The sequence below is a fragment of the Heterocephalus glaber genome, unplaced genomic scaffold (assembly GCF_053883595.1).
Source record: "Heterocephalus glaber isolate CG9 unplaced genomic scaffold, H.glaber_assembly_v1.0 deba00001523, whole genome shotgun sequence".
Classification (NCBI taxonomy): Eukaryota; Metazoa; Chordata; class Mammalia; order Rodentia; family Bathyergidae; genus Heterocephalus; species Heterocephalus glaber.
In genome coordinates this window covers 31,001,537-31,029,439 of record NW_028258327.1, presented here as the reverse complement: position 1 = coordinate 31,029,439, position 27,903 = coordinate 31,001,537, and the positions used below count along the sequence as shown (strand labels likewise).

At 44.9% G+C, this 27,903-nt stretch overlaps 1 protein-coding gene and 1 non-coding gene across 8 annotated transcripts; one reads left to right on the top strand and one right to left on the bottom strand.

The window, feature by feature from the left end:
* The first annotated feature begins 1,675 nt into the window (after window positions 1-1,675).
* LOC147825031 (U6 spliceosomal RNA) lies at window positions 1,676-1,782 on the top strand. The gene has a single exon (XR_015441586.1). It is a non-coding gene; the product is annotated as a U6 spliceosomal RNA (small nuclear RNA).
* Window positions 1,783-4,875: 3,093 nt separating this feature from the next.
* Pnldc1 (PARN like ribonuclease domain containing exonuclease 1) lies at window positions 4,876-27,897 on the bottom strand. Of its 7 annotated transcripts, none has more exons than XM_021247786.2 (20): window positions 26,672-27,897; window positions 25,711-25,768; window positions 25,326-25,399; window positions 23,206-23,245; window positions 22,875-22,982; window positions 22,353-22,476; window positions 22,093-22,181; window positions 20,188-20,288; window positions 17,558-17,634; window positions 17,221-17,364; window positions 16,218-16,287; window positions 13,826-13,911; window positions 12,319-12,374; window positions 9,261-9,325; window positions 8,807-8,860; window positions 8,603-8,645; window positions 7,071-7,170; window positions 6,497-6,672; window positions 6,278-6,376; window positions 4,876-5,134 (listed from the first exon to the last, which is right to left on the bottom strand). In XM_021247786.2, exons 1-20 carry the CDS (start codon window positions 26,961-26,963, stop codon window positions 5,071-5,073), a joined length of 1,920 nt encoding a protein of 639 aa, XP_021103445.2. In that variant the 5' UTR covers window positions 26,964-27,897; the 3' UTR covers window positions 4,876-5,070. The 7 variants fall into 7 exon arrangements, 6 of the variants coding, with proteins under 6 accessions (XP_021103445.2, XP_087044278.1, XP_004869071.2 ...); XM_087188152.1 differs by having other exon boundaries at window positions 26,676-26,792; XM_004869014.3 differs by lacking the exon at window positions 22,875-22,982.
* Between the last annotated feature and the right edge of the window lie 6 nt (window positions 27,898-27,903).

The window sequence follows — 27,903 nt, the reverse complement described above, 5'->3', positions numbered from 1 at the left end:
GCTTATGTGGAGTCTGCTAGCTAACTGGAGTATTTTTCCAGACCATTATTTGTTCAATGTTGGTTTGGGGGATCTTTCTGAAACAAATCACATCCTCTGGTGTCTTGTTGGTGCTTGAGATCCTTTTTTAAGTTATATGGAAAAATGTTTAAGTGCTTTTCAGTCTTGTTTTGGTTGAGTTCTACTGTATTTGAATATTATTGTAGGTTTTTTCCCTTGCATTGTTCTTCTTTGAGTGGTTTTAATTTTTTGTATGTGTGTTTGATAATAAAGTTTAATTTTATATTTAAAAAAAGAAGCCAAGCAAGCACTTTCCACAGAACAACAGGAAAGATCCTTCAGGGGATCATAGGACCTGGGAGGCTAGGCAATGTCTGGCAGAGTCACAGTTCTTTCAAGCAGCTCCTGAGAGAGTGATGCATGAAACCATGAGAGTAAAGCCAAAGCTGCATGAAGACCCCAGAAGTTCAAGATGCCAGGAACATGGAATATCTGGCAAGGGAAACTGCGGGCAATGAGCAGTCAGCTCAAGAGAGAAATCATGTGAGCGGCAGCCAGCAAGCCTAGTAGGCGGGGCTGTCCAAGGCCTTCGGAGGCACAGGGCCTCAGTGTAGCCTGGATGCCATACGTGGATATGTGTTCAGTAGCACTGGTCCAATGGTTCCTTGCCATATTCCTGTTTCTGTCTTTTAGAATGGGAATGTTTACCATGCACCATTTATCTGGGAAATTACGTACTTCTTCTTTGGCTTTTATAAGGCTCATAGCTGAGTTTGCCTTGAGTCTCAGAGAGGACTTTCTTTTTCTTTTTTCTGGTACCAGGGATCGAACTCGGGACCTTGTGCTTTCGAGGCAGGCACCAGAACCACTGAGCTAAATCCCCTGCCCCAGAGGACTTTCAACTTGGACTTCTGAACAATGCTGGAATAGTTAAGACTTTGGGAACTCTTGGAACAAATGCATTTTGCATTATAAAATGGATATGAGACTTTGGGGTGAGGGAAGAGCAATTTGGTTTAGGTATGAGTTATCCAAAGAACCACTGTTAAGGTGTGCCCATCAGCGAGTGGCACTACTAGGAGGTGGTGAGACCTTTAAGAGGTTGGGCTCCTGGGACGAGGTTAAATCACTGGGGTCATGCTCTAAGGGAGATTTTGAGACCTGGGTCCTTCTCTCCTTGTTTCTCTGGCACAAGGTGAGAAGCTCTACCATGCATTGCTGCTATCCAGTACTATGCTGCCACCAGCCCAAAGCAACAGTGCCAAATGACCATGAAACAATGAGCCACAATAAACCGTCCATCCTTTTGAACATCTCAGGTATTTTCTCACAGTGATGGAAAGCTGACTGATACAGCATCCCTCTGCAAGCCAGGAAGAGAGCCCTTAGCAAACACTGGATTAGCTGGCACCCCAGTGTCACATTTCCCAGACTCCAGAACTGTGAGTTAAATATGTCATTTAAGCCATTCACTCAGCCTATGGTGCTTTTGCAATAGCAGCCTTAAGTAAGGCAGTACCTGAAGGATATGAAAGGTTAGCTGGGCATGGTGGCACACACCTATAAATACCAGCTGTTTGGGAGGCTGAGGCAGGAGGATTGCCAAGTTTGAAGCCAGCCTGGGCAACTTAGCAAGATCTTGTCTCAAAATAAAACAAACAAAAAAAGAGCCGGGGTGCTCGTTTCAGCAGCACATGTACTAAAATTGGAAAAATACAGGGAAGATTAGCATGGCTCCTGCACAAAGATGATATGCAAATTAGTGAAGCGTTCCATTTTTTTTTTTAAAAAAAAGAGCAGGGGGTTTAGCTTGGTACTCGATGGGTTCAATCCCCAGTACCACAAGGTAGGGTGGTTAACTAATGTTAAGATTATTTTAAGACTATTTCTATTCACAATCTTTCTCATACTAAAAACTTCATGCAGTTTAAACTATAAAAGTTCAAGATTCAAAAAGAGCAAGGCTGCGGAATCACTTCACCTGTACAGGATCTGGACCCAGGGCCAGTACACTCTGGGCTGTGGAGATCCCAGGGATGCCATTTGTCCCTTCTCTCTCTTACACACAGAACCATGTCAGATGAGCAAAGTGATGTCAGTTATGCAGTGATGATAACTATACCCTACATGATGGTATAGTTTGAATACTAAATATCCCCCAAAGGCCCACATGTTAAATAAAAGCTTGGTCCCTCCCGGGGTAGGGGACACTACTGGGAGATGGCAGAACCTTCAAGAGATCCAGCCTACTGGGTAATTTTTAGGTGACTGGGGCCACGGCCTTGAAGGGATTGAAGACCTCCACCCCCTCCTTGCTTTGTCACTTCCTTATAATGAGGTGGGGTATGGGTTCTGCTAACCTCACCAGCCATGATGCACTGCCTCACCCAAAGCAATGGGACAAACGACCATCGGCTGAAACCTCTAAAATCAGTGGGCCAGAATAAACCTTTTCCCTTTATATTATATTATTATATTTCCCTTTATATTATATATATATTATCTCAAGACATCTGTTACACTAATGGAAAGCTGGTAACACACCTGAGCAGCACCAAAGAACTCAAACACAGCCCAGAGGTGGAGCCTTGGGCAAGCTTAGATCTACCCTCTGCAGACACTGAGCAGCTTTGGGTTCCACAGTCCAGAGACCTAGTGTCCACCTGTTCAGGCCAAGCCAGGGACAGCCCTAAAGTGCCAGGTGCCCCAGCAGGTGCTGGCATGAGGTGCCCAGAGGTAGAACAGGTCCCTCGCACCTGCTAGGTGAAGCAAAGTGACAACAACCCAGAACCTAGAGATCTTAAAAGAGAAGAGACTCAAGGGAATGAACGAGGCAAATGGAAGAGGAAGAGAGACCATGAACTTAAGAATAGATTGTCCACAGGACAGAGAACACAGGAAACAGAGATGGCAGGACTCCAGTTGTGGAGGTCAAGGGTTTGAGGGTTTGGTACAAATTGCAGACGGTGGGCAGAACTGGCCACATCTGCCTTCCAGCCCCTGCTCACATCTGAGGTCAGACAGGGCTGCCACAGCCAAGACAGCCCTTTGTCCCTGCTGGTGATGCAGGCAGCAGTGGGCAGGGAGCAAGAGTGGAAGAGATTGAGGCAGGCAGACCTGGAAGAGTGGTGGCTTTGGCCAGTGCTTCTCAGGTGAGATGACTCAAGAGGGAACATGCGCCATTCTGCCACAAGGAGCTGGGCCTATCAGGGACAGTCTAGAAAGCTCAGCAGGGGACCTGGGACAGGAGACAGATGGCAGCTGGACAGCAAACTTCAGGGCAGTGCTGGCACAGGATTCACAATGTTGAGTTCTCGAACACCAAGGCCTGAAGGACCAAAGTGTCCGAGGGAGTAGTACTCAGAGGTTCAGGGTGGAGAGGAGAAGTGGAGAGATGCAAGGTGGCCCAGAGATTGGTGTAGGCACCAAGGGCCTTGCAAGGGTACTTGGAGGAGGGCAGGGAAGAGTCCACTTGTCCAAAGGTGTGGCTGAAGGGGAAGAAGGGCCAGACTCAGGGAGGGGCAGACAGACTGAAGGAAGCATGGAAGGGTGACGAGTTTCCCGATTCTTTGGTTTTATTCACATGATGATGGGAACCATACCTGAATGGAAAACACAGGCACACAGAGCTGGACAGGGTTGGGCAGACAGCAGGGTTGGGTGGGCCACCTCAGTGGACTCATGACAGGGGAGACCCAGGGCCTGTGCCCCTTGTGGAATTTTCTTCCACAGAAATGGGCCAGAAGCTTGGGGAGCAGGTGGCTCCCAGACTGCTTGGCATTTCTACAACAGACAGACTCCCAGTGCCAGTGAACTACATGGGACAGTCAGCAGTGACAGGGCCTTTCTCCTGGGAAGACAAAATGGTCCCGCCAGATGGACAAGCAGTGGATCCATACAGGTTGGCAATGGGGCCCAAAAGCCCAGGAAGAGAGGAGTTCTCCTTTCATTGAAAAACCAAAGCAAAACCCAAACCCCCTGCACCTGTTGGAGACACAGCTGGGGTCATCTGATTACAAACGGCCCTGAATTTCAGACAGTCACTGAAGCCCTCACACCCCTTGGACAGACATGTAACTGCTAGAAAAGCAGCTCTCTCAAAGTGGGTGTGGAGGCTCACTCCTATAATCCCAGAACTCTGGGAGGCTGAGGCAGGAGGATCATAAGTTTGAGCCCAGCCTGGACAAGTTAGTGACTTAGTGAAACACTGTCTCAAAATTAAAATCAGAAAAGGGCTGGGGATGTAGCTCAGGGAAAAGGCTCTGGATTCAATTAAAGAGAGAAAGAAGACAGAAAAGAGAAAAAAAGAAAAGGAATGAAGGAAAGATAGATCAGCTTTCAAACTCTCCAGATAGGGCAGCTGCCACAATTTAACATTTCAGTTCTTCCAGAGAAAAATGCTGGACTAAATTTAAGGCTTTGCAGAATCCTCAGGTGAAGTTCATAGCTGAGCAGAGAGCCCAGCTGAGTTCAGACTCATCCAGGAAAAGTGCCTGACCGTCCTGGGGAAAGTGTGGATGGCCATGGAGGAGACTTTCAAGGTATAATCACTGCTAGGGGGTATTTTTCATCTCTAAAACAAATAGAAATATTTTAATGGTTTCAGATACTGTATGTATCAAAATTGTCACCAGTGCATGTCATTAATTCTTCCAAACTTTACTTTTCTCCTTTATGAGAAAAGCCCTTTCTTGGCCTAAATCTCCAACAGCTGTTGGTCATTAATTTTTTTCCCAGAAATGACACGCCTTTCACTCACTTGGTGAGTGGCTCCTGATGAACTATCTGTTCTAGATACTCCAGGGCATTGGTTTAAATCACCAGAGGCTGTGACTTCTCCCAGGCAGATACAGACGTGGTGGCCACACACAAAGGTATTATATGCAAGGATTTCTTCATCAATTACAGCATATATAGAATTTCACTTTCAAAACAACAAAAATGATAGTAAAGATCATGCAGATCCACATGCAAACAGAATATGATTTACAGAAACAAAATCCAGGAGGGCCATCCCAGAAAGGACTGGGGACCAACAGATGGACAGAGGCTTCCAGAGGCTGGCTGCACTCAGGGGCTGGATCTTCCCAGAAGAAATCCAAGCAAGGCCCAGGCAGCAACTACACTGCAGACTCTGCAAGATAATGACATAGATGAGAGGCGCGAAGAGCAAGGTCCGCCCGTGATCTCCGCAGGTCTGTGAGCACCACACAGTCACTCTTGTTTCTCCCAACTCCATTCACCTGAATGTACTTTCTTTTCACCACTCCCTAGGGCCAACACTAAAGTTCTGCCTCCCAGAGTCAATGGCCCTGGGATTTCCTTGGTGATTTAGATCAGAGGTCTAAAGGAGGACCCAGGGATGCCTGGAAAAAATTTTTCTTCCATAATGCTGCCCACTAGAGGGATGGCTCCTATCCATCCAGAATCCTCAAAGCTGTAAGTCCATCTTCTGGATCACTCAGCCCCAAATCTTGCATGCATCCTTGACCCTTCTTGGGTCTCTTACTGGCTCCCCCTCAGCATCCACAGCTGCCCAGGCAGGAGCACCTGGCTGCATGCTTGCTTCCCAAGACGCCCTTCCCTCTGCCTGGACTGCAGCCCATCTCAGCACCCAAGACAGCAATGCTTTGAAAATACAAGCTGGATTCCTGTCCTTCCTCTGCCCAGACCCTAGTGGTCCCTGACTTCTTCCAAGACTGAGGCCCACAATCCTCACCTGTGCAGCCCCAACGGGGCAGGAATAGTTCTGCCTCACCTGTTTCACTCACCGTGGCTTCAGTGGCGCTCAACAGGCTAGATGCCTCCCCACTCAAGGGCTTTGCCCTGCAGCCTCTCAGCCCAAACAATGTTCCCAGAGTGCACTGCCTGGCTCACCTCCTCCCCTGAGTTTTTAATAAGACCTCCCCATCAGCTCCTTTGAGTCCAGCCCTCCTTCCAGGACTCTGCCACCCGCCAACCTACACTCATCTTTAACAAATGTTTGTCCCTCATGCATACAGTGTACTTGCTTATTATGTGTGTTTTACCTTCTAATGGCTAGCATGTGGGACTTTGATTTTATTCACCAATTAATCCATAGAGCCCTCCTCAGCACCTACCATTGCAGATGCCCAGTTATTTGCAGAATATACTGAACAATCTTCTGTCTACTGTAGTTGTCAACAACTCCTTTACAATCAACACCAGCTAGTAAGATGGTGAGGTGGCTAGTGAGGTGAATCAGACCAAACAGGGACCCAAATGGGCGAAGAGCAGCTCCAGCCTGGGCACTTACTGTAGCATGCAGTTGACGTTGGGGGAGTGTCTCCAGTACCGGTACAGGGAGACCTGCAGGGTCGGGTGACACCTGTACTCCTTCAGGACACTGCGGACACTGCCAAAGAAGTTCACCTGGGTTAGCAAGCAACACATCACACCAGCTGCTATACTCGATCAAGGTGGGGATGGGCAGAGATGGGTGGATGCAGGCCAAGGTGGGCTCAGAGGCACGTACTCCTTAAACTTATTGGTCAGGAGCAGGAACTGGCTTTGAGTGAGCCGTCTGACGTCGAACTTGCAGAGGTTCTGGAACTCGCCGTAGACTTGCTGCTCACTCACCCCAGGCCACTTCCTGACAGTGAGGATGAGGATGGGAGGCCGGATACTGGGAAAATCCGGGCCCGAGAAGTTCTAGAAAACATGAAGAACAAAGGAGACTTCCCACAATTCTTACTACATCTCATGTGTTTGAAAATACTACTTAAGAGCTCTCTTGCCATTGTTCGAGGCAGCCCAGCAGCTCTTTCCCCAATAAAGCCCTGCCTCGGGTCAAAAAAAAAAAAAAAAGAAAATACTACACAAGAGTAGGAAAGGCTTTGACAGGGGCTGGGAGCAGAGAAGAGGGGAGGGAAGAAGGAAGGAGTAAGGTCAGGTGAGTTTTGGTGGAAAAGTAAGAAATAAAAAGCTTCCCGGGGTGTGGATACCCTCCAGCTCTTACCTCGGTGCTCTCAGAGCCCCTCTAGCATATCCCTGAGGATACCAGCCCACCTCCCACCAACGGCTGAGGAAGCTGAGTGAAACCTACTCACAATTTTAGGGACCCCCGCTCGGATAAGATTCACTTGGTTCACGTAAGGAGCCAGCACATCAAGGTACTGCGGGAAGGAGGGCTCAGACGTGGGAACATGGCTACATAGACAGAGAAGTCCCCAGGACACTCAGGCATGTGGGCGTTTATTCACACTTCCTCAACCATAGCTAAGGAACTGGTGATGAACAGGGAGGGTGCTGGCCAAATCACTCTTCCTTCCACCCCTCATGAGTCCTGGGCTTATGTCAGGGGGCTTCCTCCAACTAGCCAACTTCCAAGTGCCCTCTCCAGGACCCAAACAGAAGCAGAGCTTCTGGAGAGTCACCATCCATGGGTGACAGTTTGGGAACAAACTCTCTGCTGACCAGCACTGCAACAGGCTCAGAGAATGTGCGAGAGGCTGCTGTCTGGAGGAAGTGCACTTTATCATCCTTTGGCACCATGTCATCCTTGATTCTAAATGGTCACTTCTTGCCCCAGAGTCTCATTCTGCCACCAGCGCCCCTCTGTCCAGGTACTACCAAAGTTCAGACCCTCAGAGCAGCTCAAGCCAGGGAATCAGGCAGGCCTGAAGCCATGGACCTCTCTAAACCCAGGACTGCTTCTAGGTCATGAGGACAAATGAAAACACAGTGTGAAAGGCCCCAGGCCAGGCATGGTGCATCCCTGCTGAAGGCACCAACCTCCCTACCTAGCACACACTACCTGCCACCTACCAGTGGGCACTAAACACTATCAAACTGCAGGAACGAGGGAGACAGGCTGGCAGATTTCCCACATAAGTCATTAGCCTCACATCAGTGTGTCATAGGATATTTGTATTTATCATATCCCAAACAGGCAAATACAGGCAGTACAGGCAGGTTATAGCCAAAATGTGTTCCTAAGACAGTCCTGAGGAACAGGTTACAACTGTGACTAGCTTCTTCACCAGGCCTCCTAAGTGCTACTAATGTCTAGCCCTAGGACAGTGCTGTAGGATGAATGTGTAAAATGTACACTTGTTTCCAGTGTGTCCAGTGCTGGAGGAATCAGGAATGCTGCTGCCATGCAAACCTCTCCCCAGGGGTACCTTACTCCAAGTCACTGTGTTTGCCCCACCTGACTATGTGAACCCCAACAATGTGCCATGCAACAGCCTGAACTCCTTGTCCTCCTCCCTTGCTGTGCTTTACAGTTACGAGGACACATGACAGAGGAACATACCAAACTGGACGTAACTGAGACAGGTATTAGAAGCACCTCTTGGGTCCCCTGACATCAGTGAATTCTCCTAATTCGAAGACAAGGGCCAGGGGCCATGACCCACCCAGAAAGCAGGCAGGAGTGGTACGAAAGGGCCCCCATGGATGAAGGCCACATGTCTGCAACCACTGTGCTAGCTGCTGCCCAGGCAGAGGCACGGTATCTACCCATACGACATGGCACCTTCTCTTTGGTGGCTCTGGGACCCAGGAAGTCTTGAGTAAAAGGGACTCACCAAGTCCTGACCATGGAATGAGCAACAGGATGAAAGGAAGAGACACTCACCCGTGCACTCTCTGCAGGAGGAGGTGTGCCACTTTCAAAAGAACTGGAAAAAAAAGCTAGAGGTGTAATGGACCTTGAGATCTTAGCAAAACATGCAAACTCCTGTTAGGCCTAACCCAATAGGAAATAAACAATAATGCAGGGACAGCAAAGGCTTAACACCAATGAAAATGGGTCTTCTCTAAAAGGGACCTCAACTCTTACCTGACCCACACAGGAAGGCATCATATCCCGCTTCATGGGGGCACTTTTTCTTGGCTGAAGCATTTTCCCGTAAGTAGGAGAGATAGTGAACAGGTATTAGAAACAGCCTGGGAAAACTCACCTCAGCCTTAGATCAGTGTTCACAGCAGCTGCCACATAGATGACCACCAAGGCTGTGTTCACCCCTTTCCCTGCTCACAACTCAGTGTCTCCCCACCCGTCCTCTCCAAGTGGGGAAGGTCCAGGACTCAGAGCTTCCTGACTGGACAGACCCCACCCCAAGGAAATGAGCAGCTCCCAGCCTTGGATGTGATCTGCGATGGTGCATCTCGGAGGTGGGAGTTGTAGGGAGCAGGGCAAGGCAGGCAGTGGAGGAAACCTATACACTTCCACAGCCTGCCACCAGGGTCCAGGAAGTCCTCATCTCAGTCCATAACGGTGGGAGGGGACATACCATATTTTTCACATTTGTTTCCATGAACAATCACTGGTGCAGAATCCTTGGTGGGATTCAAGTTACTATTAAGAGAAAAAAAGTAAGACAAATGATCCTTTCTTACTCTCCTCCCAGTCTCTTAAATTATAAAGGTATGTCCTCAGGGGTGTGTGGGTGTGTGTGTGGGGGGGGGGGGGTGTGCGCGCGCGCAGGCATGCCAACACATATATATGCGAATATATATATATATATATTTTTTTTTTTTTTTTTTGCAGTACTGGGGATTGAACCCAAGGCCTTCACACTAAGCTATATTCCCGTGTGTTTTTGAGACAAAGTTCAGAATGGGCTCAAATTTGTGATCCTCTTGCCTTAGCCTCCCAAAGTGCTGGGACTATAAGTGTGTGACACCACACCCAGTTAGCACATACTTTTTTTTTGTTGTTGGTACTGGGGATCGAACTCTGGTCCTTGCTCTTGTGAGGCAAGCAGCAGAACCACTGAGCTAAATCCCCGGCCCCAGCACATACACTTTTAAAAGCCACAGCTCTAGATATGGCAGAGATAGTCTTAGTAACTAGGCAACAGAATAGGTGAAAGATCAGCCAGGTGAAAGGGTCCACCTGGACATTTACATTCTAGGCATTGAACAAACTTAGCCTGAGCCCAGGCACCAAGACAAATAGGACACTGCCTCTGCCCTCCAAGCTTGCTGTCTAGTGTTCTGAGTGACAAACAGATGCATTGTGTCCATGTCCTGTAGATGCAATGCTGAGCCTTAGACAGTGACTCCAGGGTCCTTGGGGCTAAAGGCTCCCTGAAGCAGGCAGTACTAAAAGTACCCAGGCCACAAAAACTCACCCAGTTGAAGGAACAGAGTAATGACAGACATTTCAAGCCAAAGCAAGAATGGGCAGTGACAGGCAGGAACAGACCCAGGCCTGACCAGGTGCCTGGAAGGATGGTAAAAGCCCCCTCGTGAAGGGCAAGCCCAGGCTTGGGAGGAGCTCCTATGACACAAGAAGCTGCAGGAAGCACCAAAAGATCTGTCCCAGAAAATGGCCCAGAGAGTTTCAAAGATCACACGAGTGTGGGAAATGAAATAGGACAGGACACCATCTGGAATACCAGTGAGGGCTGCCACCATGACTGGAACAACAGCAATGCCCCTGAACATGCAGAGAAAGGGAGAACGTAGAGAGCTTTATGGAATAATATTATTTGGACTTGACCAACAAACAGACCTTGGTAGCTTAGCTCTGGGACCATTTGGCACTGGGGCAAGAGGGATGGTGACAGCATCTAACAGTCAAACATTCACTGTCTTTGCTTTTCCGCAAAATTTTTTAAAACTCTGAGTCCTGAGCCTCTCTGAGCCCTACTTTTCTCTTCTGTAAAGCAGGTCTGATGACTGCACCTGTGCCATAAGTAGCTGTGAGGATCACAGAGGTCATCTATAGGGCCAAGGATTTAGCTCAGTGGTGCCGCCGCCTGCCTTGCAAGAGCAAGGTCCCGAGTTTGATCCCCGGTACCAAAACAAAAAGCAAAAAACAAAGGTCATCTATAATTGTGGCCAAGCCATTCATAGCTTCGCCTGCAATCCTAGCACTGAGGAGGCTGAGGCAGGAGAAGTCTGCCTGGCTACATAGTGAGACCCTCTCTCAAAAAACAAAAGCCCACACGAAACAGTTGCAGCCCTCTGCTAACATTTAATGAAATGGACTAAGAGCAAGGCTTTATTCTAAGTCTTCGCACAGGGACAAACTGAGTTAAGCCTGTCAACAACTTTGTGAATTACAAAGAGTTTTTTTCTCCTATTTTGCAGATGGTGAAACTGAGGCCCAGAGAGAGGACATCATTTTCTCAAGGTAACTTACTAAACAAGTGAGTGGCAAAGAAAACAAAACAAAATAAAAATTGGTCTCTCTGGCCCCCACCTCATGAACACACAGTACTCAGGATTGTGCCTGGTACCACAAAGACTCAGGCAGATGTTCCAGGCACTGGCGTGGGCTTATGAGACACAGACAAATGTCCTGTTGAAGGGACCTGCAGGTAACACAGAGCAGGATCACCAAGGGGCCCCTGGACACAGTAAGGAGTAAGAGGAAGGTCAAGGAGAGGCCCAAGACAGAATTGAAGAGATGAGTAGAGGGACACGTGGGAACAGATGACCCACCCCACCCCTACCAAAAAGAGAAATCCAGGAAGGCAGCAGCACAGACCGGGGCTGCGAAGGACTTGGCCATACCCCAATCTGAACACCTTCCGGCCATCGTCCTGACAGCTAAGACACAGGTAAGGGGGGGTGGGGGGGCACATGAAGAGGGAAATTCATCAAGGGCAAGAAATCCTGATGGTGAAGGTGACACAGAGACTGCTACCTGGATTGCTACCCAGAGCAGAGCTGTAACCATATCTCCAGGTAACAGCAGCAGTTGCCTCACCACTGCCTCTCCATCCAAGACATAGCAACAATCTCAGTCTCCTACCCCAGCCCACAATTTTCAACACAGACCCCTGTCCCACTCCTGCATGGTAATGAGGACTGAACCCAGGGCCTGTACACTGAGCTACATCCCTAGCACTTTTTTTTTTTTTTTTTGGTACCGGCGATCAAACTTGGGACCTTGCACTTATGAGGCATGTGGCAGAACCACTGAGCTAAATCCCCGGCTTCTTAGTTGCTAATTTTCTCAGGCTGATTTCTAACTTATGATCCTCCTGCCTCTGTCTCCCAGAGTTCTGGTATTACAGGTGTGCACCACCATGCTTGGCTTGGTTTTTAAGTGCTGGTGCTGAGAGAAATCAGGGGGAGAGACTGAAGACCTCTGGAGGAGGTCAGGGTGAGTTCTGCCCACCTGGCTCACATAAGGCATTTGTGTTCATTAGAAGAGACAAGAAAGATGACAGGAAAGCAGAAATGTTCAGGAGAGCAGGGCAGGGAGTGGAGAGTCCTGCCTCCGGCCTTGTCCTTTCTTCTTAGAAACGGGGCCCAAAGGCTGTCTGGTCTGAGCACAGAAGCAGCAACCAGCCATCCCTGCTCCAGAAGCACCTTGAGAAACACCTTGCTCACCTGTTCAGCACTTCATATACTTCCAAGAGGTTGGAAACCCGAGGGAAATGCAGTTCCTGCAATTGTAGAAAACAAATCGGGGAGAACAAAACATTTGTACTTCTGGCTATCATGTGCTTTAGGTCTTACCAAAGACCTAAAGTAACCTGGAAAATGCTCACTCCTATAGGCCTCCTCTTCTTCCCACATCCTCACCACCCTTGCTTCTTAATTACAGCGTCAGGGAACCAGCACCCTAGAGCATCCCAGAGGGGTTCCCAATGCCAGGCTAGAGTGAAGTGCCCACCAACACAACACACTCCATCTCCCTCAGCAGACAAGTTTAAGGGATTCTGTAAACACAGGAATCAGAGGCACCGGATGGAGACTTGGCCACATTCATAGGATACTAGGGACGAAGGGGCCTTGGGGGAGTTTGTCAAAGCTAGAAATACATGAAACACAAATATGAAGAGCTTCCCTAGGCAAAGATACATCCAGGAACCTGTTCCATTTGTTGGCTCCCTTCTTGAATAATTCAATCTAAGTTGTTACCCTAAGGCTTTAAAACACTGATCTGATTCCCTTCTCTTCTCCTTAGTGTCTAGGCAGCATTTAAGGCAGTTGGGTCCTTCCTTTCTCCACACATAGTACACAACCCAGTGATACAGGAGAATTACCTGGGGGCTGTCAGAACACCACCTGGCCCCATCTTAGACCCCACCTGAACACACAGTGGAGCTGGGCCAGTTTATAACTCCCCAGTGATTCGGATTCACTGGCAGGGTGAGGGCCCATAACCTCAGGGCTTGGCAAAGACATGTTCCTTAGCACTTTACAAGAAGGGACCTAGGGCTGGGGATTTAGCTCAGTGGTTTTGTCGCCTCCTGCGCAAGTACAAGGACCCAAGTTCGATCCCTCATACAAAAAAAAAAAAAAGGAAGGACCTAACCCTGGTGCTCTGTAAGCACATCCAAAATGTTTACAAAAAATGTACAAGCTCCAAAATAAAATGTTCCATTGTGCCATGAGAAGCACAACAATTACATACAAACAAATCAAAACCTGGGAACTTAGGCCAGGGATTTAGCTCAGTGGTTATGGCACCTGCCTCACAAGCACAAGGTCCTGAGTTCAATCTCCGGTACCAAATTAACAAAAAACAAACCTGGGAACTTGAATGAGGGAAAGAAAAAAATCATATATAAGCTAATAATGATCACCAATAGGTGCCAAAATATAAAAGAAAACTGAGCCCATTTTGGTTTTGTTTGGCTTGGTTTCTTTGAGACAGGGTCTTGCTATGTAGTTCAGGCTGGCCTTGAAGTCACTATGTAATCCAAGCTGGCCTTGAACTTGTGGCAATCCTCCTGCCTCAACCTCCCAAGTGCAAGGATTATAGATGTCTGCCACCATGCCCTGCTGATGCAGGTTTTAAAAGAGAATTCAAAGAAAAATTAGAGAGAGCACTGAGTGTACCGATATGAAAAAGAGCAGTCCTTACCCCAAAGTAAATTCTATTCATTACCTTCCAGATATCCTTTGTAACATTCTTGGTGTCAATAAGAACAGGAAATAGATTGTGGATATTCTGCTTAAACTGATCATAGCTTTCTGAGGAGAAAGATCCAAACAGTAAAAAGTGAGTTAGTTTGTTGGGAAAGATGGGAAAGAACCATTCTCTACCCCTGCAAACAAAACAAAACAGAAATTGACAGCACCCTCAATCCTAACCATCAAAGATTTCTAATCAGAAACCAAGCTGCCATCACCATGTTTAACTGTACAGGCCAAACTGGAGGGGTTGAAGGGAGGGCTGGGCAAGGGTGAAAAACAAGAACCAAGAGAGACTATGTAAAGGTGCAAATTTCCAATGATGAATGTCATTATATTGTATACCTAAAATGTACCAATGATTAGAATGAATAATTGATAATGTAAAATAGGAATAAAAGGTCCAAAGGGGTAGGGGTAGTGGGAGGCACAGGGGAAAGGAAAGAAGGGAAAGGGAAAAATGATGAGAAATGGAAAAAATGGAAATAAAGTCTTTGTAAATAGGGAAGGGTAGAGGGCGTGAAGGGAGGGCTAGGAATGGGGAAAAAATAAGAACCAAGATGCATTATATAAAGGTACAATTCCCAATGAGAAATGTAATTGTGTTGTATACCTACAATGTACCAATAAAAGAATTTAATACAAAAAAAAAAATTGTACAGGCCAAGTGGTTTTCTATTAGACTCAAGATATTTTCTACTGCCAACATCAGCTATCACAGTGTGAGAAGCTCCAACCAATGGGATGAGAGAGGGAGAGACAGGGATATTTTGGGAAGGCAGATCTGAAGCTATCATTTATAAATGACTGTTTAGTTAAAATCCAAGAAAAATCAAAGTCATTTTAGTGAGAGATAAAATACCATGATGAGAGAAAAAGATTTTAAAAGAAATATTAATTGCTGAATTTATCAAAGTAATACTTGCACATACTTTAAAAATGTTTATTGTGAATAAAACAAACAAATCTCCAAAATACCCACCTCTCAAACAAAAAACCCGAGACCTTCTTCCCACTGCCCATTTCCTCCCCTAAACAGCATCTGCTTTCACTTTTCCCTTGGGTGTTTATTCTCGTCTCTAAGTGACACATGTGTGCTGCAGTCTTAGGCCCCTCACCACTGACTTCCCAACAGGGAAGAAGCAATGTCTCCTCATCCCGTGCACCCCTGCACTCGACCCCGCCACACCAGTCGCAGCCTCTCATCTCTACAACCCTGGGCACCTTGCATGAAGGGCCCTATGCTGGCTACCATGAGTCCTATTTTCTTACACCATTTATTTCTTTTCTAGTAAATATTTTGTTTTGCTGTTTACTCAGTATTTTATTGTGTATTATTAATTTACCTCTAATTCTCCCCCATTTCTCTCAGTATGTTCAAACTCAGGCATCCTGTTAATTCATGTCTTGGGGAGATTCCTCATAGATTTTGGGGTTTTGTTTTGTTTTTTGAGACAGGGTTGCATTATGATGTAGTTCAGGCTAGCTTTGAATTCACTATGTAGCCCAGGCTGACCTCAAACTTGCACTGATCAGCCTGTCTCAGCCTCCTGAGTGCTGGGATTACAGGTGTGCACTACCATGCCCGGCCATTCTAGAGCTTTCTTACCCCTTTCATCTAGTGTTCTCTACACATTTATTGGTTCACTTAATCCCACACCAACACTAATACGTTACTGTTATCCTGTCTTAAAGGTAACCAGGGAAGATAAAGTAACTTGCTGGAAGTCATGAAGATAACAAGGGGTGGATGAAGAATCCACCGCAGCTCTGGGGTCCCAGCTATTAACCATCATGATGCCCAGCTGTATGTCCAATGTCCAACACAGAACCAAAAGTGGAAAGAAAAGGGGTATGGCCATAAGCCAACATCATGGGACATCCACTAAAGTGACATTTATTAGTTTCTGACAACATAAAATAATGCTATGGATAAATACAGGAAAAATCCTGGGCCCAGAATTTAGCTCAGTGGCCCTGTGCCTGCCTCACAAGCACAAGGTCCTGAGTTTGATCCCCAGTACCAAAAAAAAAAAAACCAGAGAAAAAATCCAAACAATGTGTAAAAACTTGCAACAGAGGAAAAAGCCAAAAGCTTTAGGATTTCTGCTGCAATATCTCCTTCACATGTTTTTGATTTTGCCAAATTTACACAACGAGCCCGGGCAACTTTAGTAATGAAGAGAGAGGTATCAGTTCCAGTTTAGGCTTTGCTTTCTTCCTTGAGGTCACCTCTTGGTTTCTGCCCCAGAAAGATCTGAGGACAAGACCCTACCCAGGTTCTCTAGAAATCTATGGACACTGGGGAAAATGGGGCAGAGGGCAAACTAGGGTAAAAGAAAGGAGAACAACAGGTCTGTCCTTACCTGGGAGGGGTCTGAAGAACTTCTCATGGAGATGCAGTAGATCCATCATCATGTTATGCCCCACTAAGGGCTACTTGGAATAAATCAACAAGTGAGACAAATGAGATTTAAAACATAATAAAGACAGACACTATAGACCAGTGGTGGTGAACCTATAGCATACGTGCCCCAGCGGGTTGTTTATATCACTGAAAGCTCTAAAAGGTTTGCCTTCACTGCCAAAGACTAATGGCAGTTTCTTGCAAATGATGTAGCTTCAGAACCAACTTCGATTCTGGTCACTTGATAATTCCATCCCCAGTCTCATTCTGCTCCCATGTAAGGTAGGAGGACTGCTTAGAGGAGAAAAAGCAAGGAGGGGACAGAAGGGTCTTAAAACAGGGTCCACAGTGAGAATCTAAACTGTTTGTTTGGATTTTTTGCTTGTTTGTTTCTGAAGCAGGGTCTCACTATGCAGTTCAGGCTGGCCTTGAAATCACTATGTAGCCCAGGTTCAAGGCTGGCCTTGAACCCAGGGCAATCCTCCTGCCTCAGCTTCCCAAGTGCAGGGATTATAGGCATGCGCCACAACTCCCAGCTGAGAATCTAAACCATGCAGAAAGTACACGTACAAAAAAAAGAAAAGGAAGTACACATGGTTCTCCAAATAGTTTTAGGTAATTAGTGTTGAAATCCCTGTGTTATTGAAAGGGACAAAGAATGTAATATTTCACGTGTAGAGTCCTTCACCAAATTAACCAATCATGATTTGTTAAAAATGAGGTTAGGACCAGGAAGCCAGTTATCAGAAGGAATCACTCATTTTTTTAAAAAAATCTAATTTTACTGTTAAAGAATCCTTCAACAGGGCCGGGGATTTAGTTCAGTGGTTCCGCTGCCTGCTGCACAAGCGCAAGGACCCGAGTTCAATCCCCGGTGCCAAAAAAAAAAAAGAATCCTTCAACACCTATGGCCAGAATTACAAAGGATTGTGAAAAGCCAAGAAAAAGCTATTTTTCCCTACCTTCTGGGCTTGCACCAACATCTGGAAAAAGACAGAAAAACCCCTTGCAGAGAGAAGAATCTGCTCTTTCCAACAGCTATCTCGATCACCAGAGGCGTGCTCAAGGTACCAGCGATGCTGCTGGCTCACCTTCTTCACTATCACCTGAAATGAAAAAGCAGACACACAGGCCTGGAATCCTAGGTCACTGGAAATGAAGCCTAGAAAAAGGATCTTCATCTCAAAATGAAAGGAAGAAAACAAAAGCACTTGAGAAAAGCCTGTCACAGAGGGCACATGAGGCTGAATGAGAGGGGACAGAGTTGCTAAGGATGCCTGTTCCCAGGGACAAACTCACCCCCCGGTCTCTCAACACTGTCCAGATGTTGGGCAGGGCCTGCCTCAGCACCAGCTGCACCTCAAAGGCCTGGAACCCTGCACAAGGAAGCACAAAAGCACACACAGAACTGGAGCAGCACCGCACCTTCTCCATGAGAGAACCCCAAGAACAGGAGCTGCTGAGAGATGCTTGGAAATAGGTGGATTGTGTGGAAAGGCAGCTTTCAGGGACACCCAAGCCCACCAGCCACATGATGTCACATGGCCTGTCGTGATGTTCCAGGGAAGCATTCTCAAAGTTTCTGATCTCAAGGACATTCAAATTGGGCACTCCAAAGAATTTTAATTTCTGTGGGTTATAGTTACTGACATTAGCCACGTTAGAAATTAAAACTCTAAGTTTAAAAATTTCATTTTTGAAATATGAAAAAACTATTTGCCAAAATAAAAAAAATTAGCCGGAAGAGTGACACAGTGCTGGGCATAGTGGCACATGCCTATAATTCCAGCTAACAGAGGCAGAAGAATCAGAAGTTCAATGTCAGCCTGGGCACCTTAAAAAGACTTTGGCTCGGGCCGGGGATTTAGCTCAGTGGTTCTGATGCCTGCCTTGCAAGCACAAGGACCCACCCAAGTTCGACCCCCCCCCCAACCCCACCCCCGGTACGTAAAAAAAAAAAAAAAAAGAGTCTTTGCCTCAAAATAAAAAGTAAAAAGGCTGGGGATGTAACTCGGAGGTAGAGTGCTCCTAGGTTTCATCCCCAGTACTGCAATTTTTTTTTAAAAAGCTTGATTATTTCACATTTTTGCACCTAGCTGTTTTGCATCTAATCTACTAATCTGCTGTGATATGTTGTGCTCACTGAAATATACAGAGAAAATCCAAATATACAGATGGGTAAATGGACAGGGAAGAGATAATAGCCTTCTCAAATGACTTTGGGTTTTCTTTTTTAATATTATGTAAATCCAACACACAGTAGTTTTAAAGGTCAGCTATTTTATGCAGTCTAAACCCATTATTAATAAACTTTCTAGCACCATAACATTAAACCCTACTGGCCTGTTTTGTATTTTGAATGGATTTTTTTTTTGGCAGTACTAGGGATTGAACCCAAGGCCTCTGCACTGAGCTATATTCCCCACTCGTTCTTATTTTTTTCACTTTGAGACAAAGTCTGAGCCACTAAATTGCCCAGGCTGGCCTTAAACTTGCAATCCTCCTGCCTTAGGCTTCCAGGGAGCCAGGACTACAGGCATGTGCCATCTCATTCAGTCCTTGAATGGGTTTTTTTTAATGGATTTTTAAACCATGATTTTGTAACAGCATGCACCGGTTACTTGGAAGATACTGGTTTGCAGAGTTATGCAGATCTTCCAAATGTTCACACATTTGACTACACGATACCAACAAAAGCCATTTGTACCTATGACTACTGATCTTATCAGAAAGGCCTGTGTTGGAAAGCTGTCAAACTTATGGTGGCAGATCCAAGTTTTTCCAGTTTTTTATGGGAAGCTTGAATTTTATCACTAGCAAATACTTTTGAGTTATTTTCCTTGAAGTTACAGGCCTACTTTTTCCAGTAAGAAAATACCCATATCTAAACAACTACAATCAGTTTTTTCCAGTAAAAATATTCCAAGAAAAAAAAAAAAAACAGCTGAGCCTGGAGCTGTAGTGTAGCACAGTGGTACAGCACTTGTCTACCAAGTATGAGGCCCTGGATTTGATTCTCAGCACTGGGGAAAAGAAACAAAAACAAAAAACCAACAGCTAATTCAGTTCTCAACTCTGAAAACTGCAGAGTGCTTTTTCTCAACAGAACTACTAAAGGAATATTATCAATATACTTATCTTTTTCTATACTTCTATTGACATAAAATATTTAAGAGAATCCAAAGGTGGAGACTTAATAGAACTATGAATATTAATTACTTCCTCACCGAGGAGGTTCTTAAGTAAAATTGGCTTTTTTAAAAACTGAGAATAAGGGCCAGGGATTTAGCTCAGTGGCACCATGCCTGCCTCATAAGCCCAAGGTCCTGAGTTCAATCCCTGGTACTGGAAATAAAAACAAACAAACTGAGAATAAATGGCAATGAAGGATGCAATGATTACCAGCATGATTTGATGCTCTTATATAACTTAATTCCTGCTAAAATGATAGCAGGTTTAATCACCATCACTAAAGAACACAGAAAAATGGTTCAATGACAACAGCAAATCATTGCTAAGTGATACTCTGAAAATAGTCCTGACCTTATAGACCCCATAGCTAGGGTCTCAGAGACCAACAAGGTCCAAAGACTAGGCTCTGAGAACTGCCACACCAGGGCATATGCATTGAGGGCAAGTAACAAAAGTCAGTAACAGAAAGCACTCAGGATGGACTTCAAAGGATGGCTCATAAATGAACTTGACTTCTTCAGCCTTGAAATTCAAAGTAAATTCCAAAGGCTTTGACTTTTGAATTCAACTCACCATTATATAACCCTGAGGACTAGGCATGTGCCGAGCAAACACTGGCATCAGACTAATACATGGTATTTGAGACCAGGATCTGTAGCAAATTTGTTCCCCAGTTCTTGTACATGACTATGACCTGTTCCCATGATCCCACATTGGGAGAACAGCCTGCTCCCTACCAGCAATACCAGGCAGAGTCATCTGGTCACCTTCCTCAGCCAGGTCCAGCCACCGCGTCACCTCATTAATTACCACCTTGATTTGATCTTTATCCAGAGAGCTGAAATGGAAACATTATAGTATAAATGTTGGATGCCGGGGATTTAGCTCAGTGGTTATGCTGCCTGCCTTGCAAGCACAAGGACCCGAGTTTAATCCCTGGTACCAAAAAAACAAAACAAAACAAAAAACCTCCTATATAGTATAAATGTTGGAGAAAACCACCCCAGAATCCTAAAACAGTCTTAACAGGAGAAATTTCAGGACCTTGTGATTTTATGGAAGATGAACCAAAAAGGTCAATTATTCTCCAGGTCCTTTCATGTAGTAGGAATGTGAACCCTGGCCTATCTTCTTTCCAGGTTCCCAAGAACTCATTCAATCCCTATCTGCTTTACTGGGAGTACAGAAAAAAACAGAAAAGGGCTCTAGCCAATACTAAGAAGTACTACAGTCTACTGTGAGAACAGCAGAGACTGTCAGAACAGTCTCTACACAGCTTTCAAAGGGGTAAAGTACATACCAGCTTAGAACAAAAAGAGAAAGGCAAGAGCTCTGTAAACCTTTTCCAGTGTCAGAGAATACTCTATTAGGCTGAGATCTCACTCCAACACTTGAAAATAACAGAAGATTAAAAATTCAAATTGCTAGCAGGCATGATGCCACATGCCTGTAATCCTAGCACTCAGGAGGGTGAACCAGGAGGATTGCACAAGTTCAAGGCCAGCCTGGGCTTCATAGTGACTTCAAGGTCAACCTCAACTACAAAGTCAGATCCTGTCTCAAACAACCAAAAAAAAAAATTAAAAATAAATATAAAAATTGCTGTCAGGCCTGATGGCACATGTGCATAATCCCAGCTCCTTAGGAAGCTGAGGCAAGAGAACTGCAAACACTAGGCCAGCCTGGACAACTTAGCAAAATCTTCTCTCAATAAAAATAAAAAAGAAAGAGTTGGAGGTGTAACTCAGGGGTAGAGCAGTCCTGGGTTTGATCCCCAGTATTGACAAAAAATTTTAAAAATTGCTTTTCCCTTACCAAAACAAAACAAAAACCTGTATTTTTATATGAACACCAGCATCGAGGATGAAAAAAAGAAAGGAGGAAGGAAGGAAGAAACTCCAAACATTACACAAGATCATTATCTGAACCAGATCATCAATCATATTTCAGAGTTAAAAGTTGTCTCATTTATTCCCCTTCCCAGTAAAGAAAAAATTTGAAAGCCCAACATGCTTAAATGACTTGTTCAAAACCAATAGTTAGTTGATAGCACTGACTGACTGGGCCCTGAGCTCCTGGCTCCATTTGCAACCCAATACTATGGTCCTCACTTGTCACTCCTGCACAGGCAGCAAAAACTGCAGGGCCTAGGCCTGGCACATGGGCCAAAGAAAACAGGGGTCACAGATGAGTCTCATACACAGGCTCAGGCATGCCAGACTGGAGCAGTCTAAAGCCTGTGCCCGGCATGACTGGTATGTCAAAGTTATCTGTGAGTCACCCTGCAAACCCCTCAGAAGACCACGCTGGAGCCCAACATGGACATCATATAGCAGGTCCAACAGAGCTGTTTCCTCCTACCCCAGCACTGGAATGAATTCCTATTTTGTTGAGTAGACTCTAAAAACCCCACTAAAAGCAGTGAGAGGTTCACATGAGAGGTCAAAAAAAGGAAGATACAGGAGGCAGTTTCTTACCTCAGCAGCAGATGGATCCAAAGCACCACAGGCCTTTAGGTCTGGGAGAGCACAGGTGACCAAAGCACGGAGGGCACAAGGTCACCGCACCCCTGGAACCAGCATATGAACCCACAGGAAACACAAAACATGGCAACAAAGAGACCAACAAAAAAGAAGCCCTACCTGCGAACTTTCCAGTTCCCTGTCAGGATACTATGCTTAATTTTCTTCTCCTGCTCTTCATTCATATATGGAATTCCTTTTTTGAGAAACTAAAACCAGGAAGAGAACAAGTGAGAGGTAGCCTCTAAGGCAGTGAGGAACAGAGTGAAGGGAAAAGAGTTTGTTCTCCCAGGAACAAGTAAGAAAAAGGACAGGAAACAGGCAGTGTGGCCAATGAGACGAGACTTTGAACACACTCTGCCCCTCCTCAAACACAGTACCTTGTTATAGTTGAAGCCATATTGATTCAAAAACTGAACACTAGATGCCTGGAAAGAGAATTCTGTGTCCAAAATCCCAAACGTTGTAGGGAAGAGAAAGAAGTTACAAGAATGGGCTATATACCTATTTAAAAAAGAAAAAGAAAGAAAAAATGTAAGGAAATTAAAAGCAGTTAAAGATAAATTTAAAAATTAAAAACAAAACAAAAAACTCACTCTAGCTCATAGAGCAGGCTTGAGTGGGCTCTTTTTCTCATTTAGGAAGGACATGAATGTCTGTAGTGTTTCAAGGTCACTGCCTGGCATTGGTGGCCAAAGGAAAAAGGCAGCACTCTCACCGTTGGGAAACAGGGTCTGCCACAGAGATGGGCCCTCAATAATCCCTCCTCTTGCCACTCAGTCCCCCTCCACTGCTGACAGGTTGGAGCCAAAGCCACCTCAGCTAAGCGTAGATGATACAAGGTTAACACAGAAAACACAGCAACAAAGAAACCAGAAAACACGTGGAGAAATAGGCCCTACCCACTGGCCTGTCCCCATAGATGGAACATCCTTCTTGATGGCCGGGGCTTGTGAGCAAACTGCTTCACAGAGTTGCACAAGGGACCATTGAATGGAGAGCAGGAGCACCTAAGAAAGATGCAGGGGAGGGGTGGTGGGGAAAGGGCCCACAGGAGGCTTGAAGAAAAACTGGAAGGGTAAGCTGGAATCTGCAGAGGACAGAACAAGGGAAGAGCTAGAAGGAGAAGAGAAAATGGAGCATCTAAGACAAAGTGACTCAGACACCTGGGGAATGACTAGAAGGCGCCAGCTGTAAAATATACATGGGAAAAAGCTCTTTATACATACATACATGTTTGACTCTCCTTCAATGCTGGAGAATACAGACAATCCTAGAAGAATGAAAACAGAAGTAATGAATCCCAAAGAAAAGCTACCTGAAGTTAACCACAAAGACAAAACATTTCCAACAGTGCTTTGATACAGGTGCTATGTGGACTGTAGAACAGGAGAACATCCTCTTGAAAAGAGGACTGACTTGAAGAATGGCAACTGTCAGATTGTAATCTGCATTGAAATTACTGAAAGCTAACTGTGGCCATTTCTTCAAAAACAAAAATCTTAAATTGACCTGCTCATAGTTTAAAAGTAACAAGCAGAAACGCCAAAAACCATAAAAACTTAACAACTTAATTGTTTATAATGTCTATATTACCAAAAAAGACCATATTCAAAGTAAAAAATATTTCAAAATGAGAGAACAGAAACATAACTAAGAGCCGTTTCCTACACTTCTCAAAGAAAAATAAAATAATTAAGAAAAAACAGATAGAAAAAACAGAGGACTAGGGTAAAAAGGAAAATACACGTACACTTGGGAACAGCTGTTCAGTGTCACTCTTAGTAAAACATGTCAGTAAAATGTGGCCCATGCTGTCTGTAAACAACATTTTATTGCAATAGTCATAATAAATGGTTTATATACTAGTGACAGCTGATTTCACAAAAGCAGGACTGAGTATGTCACTGTAACAGAAATCACATTTCCTGCAAAACCTAAGACATTTCCTTCTAACTTTCTACAGAAAAAGTTGTTGCCCCCCCGCAAAAAAGTTGTTGGCCCTGTATTACAAGATATAAGTCAGAAAAACAGATAATTTTTTCTCTATCAGGTGGGCTAAAATTTTCAGACCAATAATGCTAGATATTTGTTTGGTAAATGGGTACATTCACTACTGTTAGTATAAATTGCTAAAAAATGTTGAGGGTGGTTAATAGGAAGAGGAGTAGTTTGGTAATATACATTTAAAAAATGGGTTTTGGCAATACTGGGAATCAAACCTGGGAGCTGAAGCACACTAGGCAATCACTCTATCATGGAGCTACATTCTTAACCAATATTAATATGTTAATGGACCTACTCTGGAACTGCAATTCCACTGCAAAGTACTCAAAAATGCAGATATTCACAAAAGTACAGTAATATATAAATTCCAAGCTAGTCAATGCAAACTTAACTGTACACAAATGGCTAAACAAAAGTATTGAATTACTAAGACACTAAGTCAACAGACATATTCAGTTTGTAGTCATATAGAACTGTTTAAAATGAACAAGTCTAGGCAGAGGGTGTAGCTCAAAGAGTGCCTACCTAGTACATATGAGGCTCTGGCTTCAATCCCCAGCACCAAAAAACAAACAAAACAAAAAATAACAAGTCTGTATGTGCTGATATAGAAATATGTCCAGCTCCATCAGGCTCCATCAATTGGAGAAAAAACCCAAAATACAAAATATTTAGTCCTGGGCCAGGGATTTAGCTCAGTGGTTTGGCTGCCTGCTGCGTAAGCACAAGGACCTGAGTTCGATCCCCAGTACAAAAAAAAACAAATTCTTTTGTTTGTATAAATTTTCTTTTTAAAAAAATACACGTTTTTACTTTAAAGATGGAACAGGTGATAGTGATTATTTCTTAACTCCAGAAACAGAAACTCCAGGCACAGAAACAATGCTACTAAATTTTTCTACTTGCTTTAAAGTGCTGGTCCCATAAGCATAATTCAAAAGGATACCTGATGTCTTTAAAAATGATTTTTAGGGCCAGGGATTTAGCTCAGTGGTGCCGCCTCCTGCCTTGCCAGTGCAAAGTCCCGAATTTGATAGCCGATACCAAAAAACAAAACAAAACAAAACCAAAAAATAGTGATAATAAAAGTGATTTTTAACAACAGAAAACACAAAATAATAAAGTCTTTTTTGTTTTTATGTTTTGCTTTGTTTTGAGACAAGGTTTCACTACATTTACCAGGCTAATCTTGAACTTACTATGTAGCCCAGGTTGGTCTCGAACTTGCCAAGATCCTCCTATCTCAGCCTCCTGAGTGTTGGGATTACAAACATGAGCCACTACATACAGTTAGACAATAAAGTATTTTCTTGCACGACTCTTAAACTGTTGAATATTAGACTCACCAATCTGACAGATTGTAAATTGCTGAATACTCTGTCGGGTCTTTAGATACCAGTCAGATGGCAAATCAAAAAGACTGTGAAAAAAGATATATTGCATATGCCATAAGCAAGGAGAGCAGATCAGGGCCCAACACCTTGGAAACTGGTTCAGGCACTCTGAACCAGGGCGGAGTTTTTTCCTTGTTACAGGAACGAGGAAACACTAGTACCGTTTAACTGACAACAGCCAGGTCCCCCAACAGGTGGGAGCAACCCACACAAAATGCCCTGACCCCCAAAAGCCAACAGCATGCCTACTGAGAAGCAATGCTGGTCCCACCAGGGTCTTATACAAAGAGGACTTGGGTGAGTCACCTCTCTGGGCCCCAGACAGCTTTAGCTTTACCTGATCTGCTGGAGCCCAGACAGGTTAGAACGAAGTCCAGTGAACTCTATGTCCAGACCTGTGGAGAAGGCAAAAAATAAAGTCTCCACTCTACACTGAACCAGGGGCGATCAAAATATGAGATGTTTAAATAAAAATTATTACAGTTCTCCTTTGTGTCTTACAAGGTGTGATTTTTTTTAAAAAAATCATATATAACATATGTATATGTTACATATATATGAATGCTGCTGCCAAGTGCCATCCAATAGAAAAGCAGGCTCCTAAAAACATTACAGTGTGTCCACATCCACGATATTCGCCCAATATGGTACCTATGAGACGTCTGGCTCTTTCCCAGACTCAAAATGACCTGGAAAAGTCAATGTTTTGAATCATTTCTAGACACTGAGGCAGCTACCATTGCTCAAGTAAAGACACTCAGAAAAAGGACTTCCAGAACTGCTTTAAAAAGTGGCAAGAAGGATGGGATGTATGTTCAAAGTGAGGGGGACTATTCTGAGGGGGATTAATAGCGATATGTCTTTTACTGTAACAAATCTTTTTTTTTTTTAAATAGGAAGAGTTTATTGAAAGAAAGCTTCTGCCTAAGAGAGACAGAAGGGGACCCGAAAATGAGTTGCCCCACAATCTTTTTTTTTTTTAATTTTACATTCATCATCTGTTTTGATGACACCTCCTAAATGCTACAGGTGACGCGTAGGTTCGCTTTCTTTGTGCTCAAGAAGCCAGGTCATCAAGAAGCGGAGAGGGCGGGAACTAAAGCAAGAACCAGGCAGCCCCCCCGGGTGTATCTGGACCTTAGAGCAGCTCCAGCCACCAAAGCCTGGGTGCTCTGGGTGCGACCGGCGCTTAACGCCTGTTGCCTGTCCACTGCCTGGGGGCCTGAACAGGGACTCCGCTTCTTTCCCAGGGACCGTTTGGTTAAGGGGTCCTCAACCACCCCTTCCCCGCGTTTTACCCACGAAGTCCGCCTCCCGGAGGAGCTTCTGCAGCAGCGGGAGGCTCTGCTCAAACTCGTCAGCGCCCAAGTCCATGGCGGCTAGCGGAGGCGCCTGGCTTCCCCGGGGCGGCCACGTGCTGCCACTGGCTTCCCGCTTCCGCTTCGCCCGCCTTAAAGGGCTCGCACACGCTGACCGCCCCCCCAGCCCCGGCCACACCTGCTCCACACCTGCCGGTGGCCTGGAGCTTAACAACGTGCCCAAGGATGAAGGGTGCTTGTAATCAAGAGCTGCCTGCTGGATTGAGGACATCCTTTGTGCCCTGGGATAAGCTACCCTCCTACTCCTGGCAGAAATTCCTATTTACAGCACCAGTTAGAGCTGACCCTGGTCACTAGTCTATCTTCCTTTCAGGCCTTCCTTTGAATTCTATACTTCTACTTGAACAGCTTTCTGTAATGGTGCTCCAATCGATATTTAGGTGTGAGAAGAAAAAAGTTAAAATTCTATGCGTTTAATTGCATATTTATTGATCAGTAGGGGGCTACTGACATTGGATGCTGACGCCTCTCGATCACACCTTTTAAAATACTGGTGCATACTGTATAGACTTGTGTCATCTTTGTGTCATCATTCCAATTTTAGTATGTGTTGCCAAAGCCAGCACAAGAGTTGTGTCATCTTTGCAAAACAATATATGGAATACTGAGTGTCAACAGTAATGTATTTCATTTCTAAATAAACGTTATTTAAAATTTTGAAAAAACAATGCTCTAAAAGCTACCTTAAGTGCTTACAGGTTCTTCTTCCTCACATTTATCAATAGTTAACACTGCACTTTAATTTAACCAACTCATTTCAGAGAACTGCCATACACATCTGCCCAAGCTCCAATGCTGGGTTAACTTGCAGGCCTTTCAACCTTTTTTTTTTGGTACCAGGGATCGAACCCGGGTCCTTGCACTTTAGAGGCAGGCAGCAGAACCACTGAGCTAAATCCCCGGCCCTCAACCTTCCTCTTTGATCTAATTACAATTCTCACTTCATGGCAAGCTGAGCCCACACTATACTCTTCGTTGGTTTCCACTTCCATTTGCAGTTCCTCCTGGCTCTCCTTTCCTGTCTGATCCGCTTATCTGCAGCAGGAATCAAGGGCCACAGGAGCTTAGCATTTGCCTTTATCTTCACATACTAAATTTCTAAGTTTAAACTGACACTAACATCTGTTTTAAAAAAAAAAAAAAAAAGCCCT

Excerpts from the sequence above, each read along its gene's own strand:
- Pnldc1 (XM_021247786.2), bottom strand. The coding sequence starts at position 26,963 with ATGTCCTCAATCCAGCAGGCAGCTCTTGATTACAAGCACCCTTCATCC. Across the intron at positions 17,635-20,187 it reads GACTCTGCCTGGTATTGCTG|GGTTCCAGGCCTTTGAGGTG; the intron begins GTAGGGAGCAGG and ends TTCCTTGTGCAG. Across the intron at positions 9,326-12,318 it reads GTATATGAAGTGCTGAACAG|TAACTTGAATCCCACCAAGG; the intron begins GTGAGCAAGGTG and ends TTCTCTTAATAG.